The sequence below is a fragment of the Epinephelus moara genome, chromosome 19 (assembly GCF_006386435.1).
Source record: "Epinephelus moara isolate mb chromosome 19, YSFRI_EMoa_1.0, whole genome shotgun sequence".
Taxonomy (NCBI): domain Eukaryota; kingdom Metazoa; phylum Chordata; class Actinopteri; order Perciformes; family Serranidae; genus Epinephelus; species Epinephelus moara.
The window spans coordinates 36,703,404-36,714,444 of NC_065524.1; the positions used below are offsets into that span (position 1 = coordinate 36,703,404).

At 39.2% G+C, this 11,041-nt stretch overlaps 1 protein-coding gene across 1 annotated transcript in view; it reads right to left on the bottom strand.

Annotated features, from left to right (window-relative positions):
* Positions 1-3,277: 3,277 nt before the first annotated feature.
* The window catches only part of atrnl1a (attractin-like 1a), a 428,607-nt gene continuing 420,843 nt past the window's right edge, over positions 3,278-11,041 (bottom strand). The window contains exon 30 of the mRNA XM_050071268.1: positions 3,278-7,009. Coding sequence (XP_049927225.1) covers positions 6,888-7,009 — 122 coding nt within the window. The 3' untranslated portion in view covers positions 3,278-6,887. The remainder of the gene's footprint in view (positions 7,010-11,041) is intronic.

Here is an 11,041-nt window from a genome sequence, read left to right on the forward strand (position 1 = left end):
TAGCCCACGTTCTTCTTCTCTCCTTTTCTGTATGTTGGTAATTGTTTTGTGTGTTCAGGTATTGAGCTTCTTATATCAATGTCCTCTAAAAACACAAACCCCCCTTTCATCATCAGAACTGGTTTAAAAACATCTTAGATCAGGATAACAGGGAAAGTGCACCACTTCCTGCTGCCTCTGACGTGCAGGTATTGAGCAGAGCAGAGATGCCAGCAGCCCACTTAATGGTAAATACTGCAGTCTTTTATCTTGAGAAAAAATACAGTGAGCTGAGAGCATAAAAAGGAGCACTTATCTCCTTCTGGTCACTAATGGTGGTGACCGTAGCAGCACTGGCCTCATGTTATGATCAGAGGCCTTTCAAGTTCCAAATTAGACTCCAAAGGATGATGTCATAAGCAAAAGTTGGATTAACAGGGTGTGAAAATAGTCTTCAATAATTAAGATTTACACCTTTGTTTCAACACATTTATAAATATTAAGGTTGATCAGGAATGTAGCGAACGGTAAACACAACCAAATTCAATGTAATAAATTGTTGTTGATTGTTTTTGAAAGACTAATTCTTAGCTTCGTGGAGCAGTATGGGACTAACAATGATTACCAGAGGATAAGGCATTCTAAGGTTGAAAAAAAAGGCATATGCAAATGATTACTGACATGAAAGCATTGTTTACCCAGCTTTTTATTTACCACTACATCACTGACTGTGAAGGATTCTGAAATGCAGCCAGACAGTAGAGCGCTGCAGCCACTCAATCCTCCGCTGCTGTTTCCTGGAAACAATGTATGTTGGTGTTTCTTCTGGTTATGGTCCCACATTTGCATAAAATCGTCTGATTCTCCAAGATGTCAAGATCACCTCTGCAATATAGCCCCCGCTGCTTCATCACCAAGAACACAATCCTTGGTCCATTTAAAGCACAATGCAGCTATTTGTTCGTTAAGCAATACAGCCATGAAAAGACTGGATTAACTGTAAATGTGTATCTATAAACTGTGTGTGTGTGTGTGTGTTGCACCACAATTGGAAAAACACTGCAGTCCCCATATTCATAAATGTATAAATGTGTGTGCACTGTATCAAGGCCTTGGGAGACAAACCTGGATGCAATGCAGCCATTCCTAATGTTGTTCGTCAGGACAAAAACAAGAAACACTCATGCACCCGAAAGACAGACCAAGGATGAACCTGTTGTGCCACTCTTAAGCTCAGTAAGCGGGTGATGGTGCAGCAAGTGTTAGCAGTGATAATTAGTTATAAGAGAAATGTGAATATTGAAATAAAGAGTGTGTCTCAAATGCATACTTCCGTCACACACATAATAAACCAAAACTTAAGCCACGTCAATGCTGAATAAAATGTGTCGCCGTAGCTAGGTGCAACTAAACTAGCTAGTAGGGCTGGGCAATTAATCAAAAATGAATCGAAATTGACATTCAGAACCTCTAAGTGACGAAGTCTTGCTTCTGTAGGTAATTCTGTTAATATTTTCTCCACTGTGCGTGTTTATGTAAGCAACTTGAGCAGTTGTACCAAAGAGAAATGCTGTGTCCATCGACACATTTAAGCTTTCGCGAAGACGACAGAAATAAATCAAATGTAAACACTGTGGAAAAACTGTTTCAGCGACCAAAGGTAACACAACCAATCTGTTTCAGCACTTGCAGCACAATCACGTTACCAAATATGAACAGTGCATGTTTGCAAGAAATGCAAGTTGTTTATTTTTTTCGTTTTCAGGGAACTTGATTTTTACATTTAAACTATAATGGGACCTTTGCTGTAAGACTTTGCATTTCAAGCGTTGTGTGCTTTGATTTAAATTGTTCATCTGTGTGTTTGCTTCACTTTTAAAATCACAAAGATACGACACGCACTCATTCATTAGAAAAATGATCCCAGCTCTAATAGCTGAGCATATTTACAGTACAAACCTCAGTGAACTATGAGGGCAAAAAAACAAAAATGAAATAATCGTTCATTAATCGCTATCAAGGGAAAATGTTCAATAATCTCAATATTGATATGAAGTCATATGGCCCAGTACCCTGGAAATCCAGAGTTCTCGCGAGAGCACAATTTGAATTTGCTCAGCGAGTCACTCTGGCAATCAGTAATGATGCTCATTATCCATGCCGTTGGAGCCAAACTGCACCAATCACATCGGTGTATCTGATACAGGCGGGCCAGAGGCGAGCTAAACAGATGACGACAGCGCTGCGATGACGAAGTCTGGAATCAGTCAGTAAACATTGCAAGATGGCTACGGATGAACACCAGTTGTTTGAAACAGCTTTGGCTGCTACAATGAACGAGTTAGACTTGGCTTTTTCTCTAAAAGAGGAACAGAAGACGGCGCTCGAGTCTTTCCTTTGCAAGAAGGACGTTTTTGCTGTTTTGCCGACCGGATACGACAAGAGTCTAATCTACCAGTTAGCTCCGCTGGTAGCTAAGCGTATACGTCACCCCGTGTATTGTTCTGATTGGTCGTAGTGTTATCCAACTGCGTGCAGTGATATTTTCAAATGCATGCTTGGTGCTGCCCCTCGAGTTGGGCCATTTTCATTACTCATAGCCAGACCCTAAATCTTTCTAGATTTGGGTCTGGATTTCCAGGCTAGTGGCCCAGCCCTTCTAGCTAGCAAATTATTGTTTGCGGTACCAAATCATCACAGACCCGACTAACATTACTGACGGCTTCTATTCGACTTGCTACCTAGTGCAAAAAACACGTATAACTTCCATCTGTAAAACACGACAGTGTTCACTGTCGCCAGCCGCCATGTCAAGTGTTGAGAAGTTTGTGACTAGCTTCCTCTGCGTCACAAAGATAGCAAATGTTGAGGGTGAGAAGTACCTATCATTACACTCTCAACTTTTGGACCATTTTAAGTGCACCAGTAGTGCACTGCATTTTCCCTTACTATACAGTGTGAACACACTTGGTGCACATGAATATTAAGTGTTAAGTACAGAAGTTTGCGATTTGAGACACACTGTCTCTGAATGTAACACGTAGATAAAGTGTGTTGCACTCAGTGCTTTTTCATTCTGTGTTTGTCCATCCAGGTTGCTGAGCCAGTCCTCTGTGTAACTCTATCAGCAGTGTTGGATGGCAGAGTCTATAGTGTTGGCTGAGCTTATCATTTGACCCTATTGACATCCTGAGAACACCGATCAATACACTCCCACAACACCAGAGGTAAGAACACGCACAGTGTATCAAATCCAATTACCATACGAAAAGGCATCAAAATGTTTTAATTGTAAATGTACAGATTTATGCTCATATGGACGAAAACAGTGGTGAGCTGCCCTTTGTTAATACAAGTCTCAACAACAAACTGGTGCAAAATTACATGAAGACAAAACGCCTGAAAACAATCAGGCTCAATACATGGACAGTACATGTGCATGAAGACCTACACCACCGCTCAGGCGTTTGGAATCAGTGGTTATATTGCTGTTTTCTTCTCTCCTTCAATAACAAATATTTTAACAGAGATAAAAACAGATTCACTCAAATACCAAATGTATTACTTACATTTGCAGCCTAGTCATCAGAATAAAATGTTGGCATTTTATGTTCCTGCAAACCACAAACACTTTACATTTGCAGATTTTATACTTGTCATGCCAACGTTTCCAAAGTGAAGTTTGGATGGCGTGTCACTTAGGGGAAATGCCTGCCAAGCTGCAGACTACTGTTCAAGACCAACAAACAAAACTGGTTGTGATTTAACAAGTCTTTGCTGTGTTTCGGACGCTTTTCAGGAACAAAAAAAAAGTTGTTTTTAAGATGTTGCTGCTTTTGTTGACAGGACTATGCCACTAGAACCAGGAATTTGAAGCCAAAACATCTTTTCCAAGTGGGTTTTGTCCCTAAACCTAACCACGTTTTAACCACAGTGTTGTTGAAATGTAGAATTTCAATGCATCTGCTACATAATGTGCAAATGCAATGTATCTGTGGTTTGCAGAAACGTACAGTGCCACAATTTTCTGATGATGTGGTTGACATTTGAAATAGTTTTGTTCCTACAGTTTAATGGCAGGGAGAATACTATTGGTCCTTGGATTTTGAATTTGGTTTCCAGTCCAGAAAAGCATAAGCAACCCTCAATCGCTCTAAATACTGAGTTAGTCCATTTTACATTCGGCCCTCTGCAGTCTACTCAGTTGATAGATTGAATGGGTTTAAACTGTGATTTGTCCGTCCATAGTCAACACATTCTCACTCCGACCTCGTCACATATCAACGTTTTGTCATGGACTTTCCACGTACACATAGGACATCCAAGGTACCTTGGGTGTGTTGGTTGTTGACGTTCTGGGACATGCATTGTCTTCTTTCAAAATACACTTCTGTTTTCACAGGACTTTTACCATTTCCATACAGTCTCTTTCAAAATAAAGGTACAACGGTAGGTACAACGCAACAATTTGATGTAATTTTACCTTCGACAACAAAAGCACATGGTTGGGTTTAAGAAAAAAGAACAAGGTTTCACTTTATAATCTTGAGGAACGTGAACACTGCTCTCCCGGGTAAAAGTTAGCATTTGCTGACTGCTCAAACTGTCGCCACCTTAACACTTGTCATGCCGGGTTTCACCCTGATGCCACTGGCTGCCATCGAACTACATCAGCGACCAAACCAGTATCATGCTAGTGTTAAAAGACGACTTTTTGCATCCGTGTCTAATGCCGAGAGTCACTGCCCAACTGCCAGACTTTGATGACTTCAGAGTGACTGGGTTGCCATAGTATGTTCAGCTATTATTCCCTGATCCAAATCCATCTTCTATTTCTGTTGCAAAGACTGGAGAATACCTGCTAAAGCAACATGTTGTCTATTAACACATTTTGATGCTAAGCTAAGCCTCAAGTTTCCTTTACCTATGACTGGTGATTTCTTCTCTTCTAATGCAGCTGTTGCTCAGAAGATGTCGTTTTCTCTTTCTGTCCTTTCAATTGTTATCCTTGTCTTGTTATTGTACAACATTTTGTTCTCCATGTACGCCGAATGGTATTGTACAATTTGGTCTTGCTCCAAAGTCGTCGAAATCCAGCATGATATGCAGCTGGTTGCCGTTATAGTTTAATGCCACTCGGCGGCGTCAGGGGGAAACATGGCGGTACAACAATGAAAGTTAAGGCAGCAGAAGTCCATGTAGGGTGGGTGGTTCACTTCCTGTAGGATTGTAAAGCCGAACCCTGTACGCAAACGGAAGTGTATTTTGAGAGAAGACAATGCATGTAACAGGCTGAAGTTGACACGGCGTCCCAGAACGTCAACAACCAACACACCCAGGGTAGCTTGGACGTCATATATAGACGAGGAGAGTCCAAACGTCAATATGTGACGAGGTCGGAGTGAGAATGTGTTGTATTGTATTACTGCAGCAGGAGACTCCGAACGATTAAGTGGTGGTGTAACTCTGTTCACGTGTAGTTGATAAAAAGTGACTTTACAATATTTGATGAAGGTTTCAACACAAGTCGTAAAGGGAAAAACTTTGACATCAGAGAAAACTTGCCATGATATGCATAACATAAGTAATATTTGGAAAATTAAAAGACATCAAGGGTACAAGCAAAAAAAGGGAATACTGCACAGACTTGCTTTGTAAAATCTATCGTTTAGTTTTTCTGTTTAACAAAAACAATCTTAGTGCATTTGTAAAATTATTGACTGTAATTTGCATAATTAATAAATATTACATAAGGAGATATGTTACATAAAAGTTTGTGTCACAAGTAAACAGGCATGGACTTTACTGAGGTCATGAGAAAAGATGTATAGTGTATCTTCACAGTTATAACTGAATTAATAGGCATGTGTATACCATCAGTAGTATGTGTTTGATGATACCGACCTCGAGGTTACATTACAGCCCAGAATAAACATTACATTTGGATGATCAGTTGCATAATATTATCCCACAGAGGGTCCTAATGTACTGGTAAAGCATTTTACTTGTAGTGCATATACAGATGTGTATAAGGCCCAAAGCTACACATAATGGACCCTTTTCCATTACAGAGGACCTGAGCAGATATCAAAATGAATAATTTCAAATGTTGGTGCAGGGAAAAATCAAGAATTACATGTGTTTCATAGAGGACGAAATCTCAACAGTTACATCCAATAATCTTCTTTCTTCAACATCAACAGTAGTAGTCTTAAAAATTCCCAGAGGAGATGTTCTCCTCAAGCAAATCCTTGTCACAGATGACCACCCGCTACAGTGTTTTGCATTGATCTAGTTAGGTCCGTGTTGTTCTGTCCAGCATTGCTCTCGAGTCTGAGTGGGTTTGTAAGTCAGGAGGACTTCATTTCAGCTCAGTTAGTTTCAGCTCAATATCTTTCACAGGAGCTCAAAGCCATTTAGTGTGGTTTAATGGTGTAAAACAAGTGTTTTTTCTCTGTCAATATGGCAGACTGCATGACAGACAAGTGGAGCCCTGGAGATGCAGAGCCACATGGCATGGAAGTGGAAAAAGCCTGCCAGCACTCAAAGTAAATGCCCGACCAGAGCTGTGGTGGAGAAACACATTTTCACTGTCAATCTGCAGGTTTCCAGGTCTTGTTTTCCTGGGTCGTCAGGACCGACATATACACAAAGAGAGAAGTTTTCCATCTTATCCAGGGGAGAAAGGGATCACAAGTGCCATTTTTCGCAATTTGGGTGCCTGCTGATAAGACAGTGGACACATTTCCTCTCCCAAGCCACTATCTACGACCATCATACCCCCAGTTTTTGCAGGCTTTGCCTTTGTTTACAAGGTGTCCCTTTGTCTTAAGTCCATGAGAATTATCTCCAGGGAAATCCCTTGGGGGCACGATGGCTATCTTGTTACCTTGCTGAGGTAATCCAGTTCATACACAGGTCCCTTGATGGTGCACAATGTGCTTGCGGTGCTTCAGACCCAGGCCTCTTTCTTTGAAGTCCATCACTCGCTGTTGTGAAGTGTCTACCAGAGCGCTGGCTATAGCAATACCTAGAGGACCAGAGAGAAAAGAGAGTTAACAGAGAAACATGTTACATGCTGTTTTACATGTATGGTCATTAGAGATGCATGGATTTATCAGCCCAGCATTCGCCTTGTTGACTGTTGTCGTCCTATCGGCAAAAAAGATGACATTCACTGATGACAGTGGTCGATGTTTTTCTGTTGTCTGATCAGTTTTGTGCAGGCTAAAAAACAGAGCTTGAGAATAGTATCTTGTCTTTGCAGGGACAATAGAGAATTTGTTTGGGACCAACAGATATTTCCTGGGGCGCCTTTAAGTAAACTCACTATTGACACATCAGAGGACGCACCCTCAAGAGTAATCCTCTAAAATGTAGTTTTTGGCGAGACACTTAAAGAGGTTAATATGTTATATTAAAGATGGTTAAAGGGCTCTTGAAGCTTTTTTTTTTCTTGAAGATTGTTAAGGTTTTCCTATATAAGAAAGTCATATTATTATATTATTATATACCTGAAAACTTCAATTAGTAGCCCGGGCTATTATTTGCTTTAATTACTGAAATCAGCAGGCATATATATGGGACAGGTCTTTAATTCCCTTCACACAAAACTGTTCAGCAGAGATCAGGAAATCCGCGAGAAAAAAAAAAAAGGTTTATTAAACCAGTATGACCTGTATAAATATTAGGCTTCAGATAATATATCAATCATGAATCATTCATTTGATCTAAGTCTGACAGACAGCACATCACAAAGAGAGAGAGCGTTATGGCAGCATATCGACAGAACACCACTTTATCCTGTTAATACAATCCTCACAACTTGGATTACATATTTAAGAAAAACTCTCTTGATTCTTTTGATCTGAGGACCCTTACAGACTAAAGGAAAATGAGTAATTTACAGGGTAATCCAGGAATGGACATATAATTTCAGGTAGCAAAGATCCCGCTTTTAAACATCCAAAGAACTTATTTAAAAACCAGACCAGGCGTCTAATTGAGACAGGCGTTTACATTTCAAGATGTGTTGCCACACCTGGCTAGTAAAAGGGACTGGGCCTTTAACTGAAGTTTTACGGTATATATCTATATCTGTCAATCTATCTAGCGATCTCTCTCTCTCTCTCTCTCTCTCTCTCTCTATATATATATATATATATGTATATATGTACAAATAGTTATTGAAGAGAATCAACTTAAGTGGAAAAGGACAGAAAGAAAACAATGTCACCATAACCACACTGGTGGATAATATATATGATATTTTACGTATATAAATAATTAAATGTCTGCAAATATGAAACACACAGAACCTACAAGTTAAAATCAAATTTTAAGTCTTTTTAAAAATAATGTGAAATATCATTTCTTAGAGGTGAAATATGGAGTTCCACAAGGTTTTATTGTGGGCCTCCTTTTGTTTACAATGTACACACTATCACAAAAACATTTTTTTTTACACTATTAATGAGGGATCTCCTTCATTGGTCAAACTAATCACAAAACCAACTGTAATATCCATAAATGTATAATAATGAATATGTACAGAATTCATTTAAGACTGGGAATATAAAAGACACACAACCTAAAAGCTAAATACTGTCTACCGTAATTTGCAAAATGTTTTATTTAAAGTTTCATTTCATTGTAGATGTGCCTGTTCACTGCTGTGAATCAAATTTGTTTCTCCTTGTTTGTCGAGTTGATTTAAATAAATTGTTGTTCATAAAAAGAAACCTAGTTGTGTGTTGACAATAACGTAGGGACTCAATCATGTTGTTATCCACATAACCATCAAAGAAATTGCATTTAATTTATTTTTCTATTCCCATTTTTCCTTTGTGTGTAAAGCACTTTGTAAAATGTTTTCAATTATTATTGAGCTTTTTATAGACACAGAAATGAACCAGACCAGAAGAAAGTAAAGAGGGTTAAATGAAAATGTATCGAAATAAAGGCCAGTGAAATCCATATGGACTCTGAGGTGAAGATCAAAGGGAAAAGCCAAGCCGATGTTTGACAGGTGGAGACACTCCGTCCTACCAGCAGGCATCTCATCACAACATTCAGAAAACGTTTTATCAACCCCTCTCCAGCTAGTGTTGTCCAGCTTCAGCAGAAAACAAGAAGGCTAACGCCGAGGTCACTGAAGCACATCGCCCACCTTTCTTTATCTTTCTCTTCCCTCTTCCTTTCTGCTTCACACCATCCAGCAGGATGTCATACCTCTCAAAACAACTTGTGTATGGGATGCTTGAGTCGCTCTCCACAGCAGGGCTTACAGAGAGCAGGCTGGATGCACCAAGGCATCAGATGCCTCGCAGCATTGTGTTACTTTGGCAGTAGCTGCTGTTGTTAATGTGGATTTAGAGTCATGGCAGCTCTTGCGAGTGCAGCTAGTCCTGTCTTTCCCTCCCGACAACCGTGGGCTTGACAATGCATGGTCATTATGACGAGAGCTCAATCTGCCGGTGTGCAGGAGCCAAATAAACAAAACAGGCAAACAGTGGAGGGAATCTGCTGCGCTCTTGATATGATTTGGATGCAGGATGTTTTCAGCATTTCACACTCAAGTGATTCTTGGGATTTTTTTAGTGGGTGGAAAGGGGAAAGCCGATTACACAGTTGCTCAGTGTGTGCTTGTGTGTGTGTACGTGACTCTGCAGGTTTATGTGTGTAGAGGTGTAAATGCTGGTGTGCATGCACCTGTGCACATACACATTTTGCAAAGTTCTGACACAGCAAGCCGTGCAGACAGATATGGCAGCCAATGGTTACGGGTTCTCTGATTGGCTAGCAGCACCTGGTCTGTTGGAATTTGGTTGATTATGGTTGTTTGTGTCACTTTGGCACTTTGATTTGTTTTGTCTACCACAGACAATACTTCAATTTTGCTTTTTGTTGCCACGGTAATTTGTGTTTTGGTCCAAATGCCATGTTTGCAGATTGTCTGTGTATTTCAGGAGCACATACACTTTCATCAGAGTTTGTGAGCTCTACTTCTCTGCCGCTTCAGTGCAGTGCCACTGACCACACTGAGGTCACCTACTTTTTCAGAAGGAATATTTTGAACTTTGACCCCCAGCCTCAGTATTTTTAAAATCCTAGCTACAGCTCTGCTTCTGTCATTTTATACTTCTTTAAACCTAAAACATGGTTAAATTAGAGCTGAAATGCGTCGTCTACAGACAGGAAATTGCAAATACATACATGTAGATGTTACTTTTCCTGGCCTACATTACAGTGAACTGATTGCATCTGATTTACGTTTTGGACTGTCGATAATGAAAAAAATTGTTCATAGCAGCCCTACAAATTGTAAAACAACGCTCTATCTTAATGTGGTTTATAATTTTTCTTCTTAAAAAGCCCAGGAAAATAAATGACAATAATAATATAGTTGCTAGACAATGTTTCATGCAGCAGTTAGGCAATAATTTTATACTAAATAATACTAAATAATAAGTAAATAAATAATTAGATAATAAATAAGGAATTCAATAATAAACAATTTTTCTAATTTTCATATGTAAATATATAGAATTTTTATTTTAATTACCATAATAATAATGATAATAAAAATTATTATTATTATTATTACTAACAACAGAACATTTTTTGTCTTGATTATACAGAATAGAATCCATATTTTGTTTTGGAGCATTAGTTATGATTTACATTGTTACTGTGTTTTTTTTTAGTGACCTAGGTATTCTTCTTCTTTCTTCTTTCTTATTTCTTCTTCTGAGGAAATCATACTTCCCATGGGTGAAAACTCACCAAACTTTGCACAAAGGTCCAGTCTCATGCCAGATATCCTCAGCTGTAACCTCAAGCCAATAGTCCTGATGGTGGCGCTACAGCAAGCGTCTAAAATTCGAAACTTTGAAAATTCATAACAAATCAACCATACGTGCTACAACTTCACAACTTTTATCAAACTGTAGCCCCAATACTGAAGAAACGTTTGTACATTTAAACCTATTAAAAATGATGAAGTTCATCACTCTGTTTTTTCAAAAACTGTAAAACTTCTTAAACCTATCTCCTCCCACAA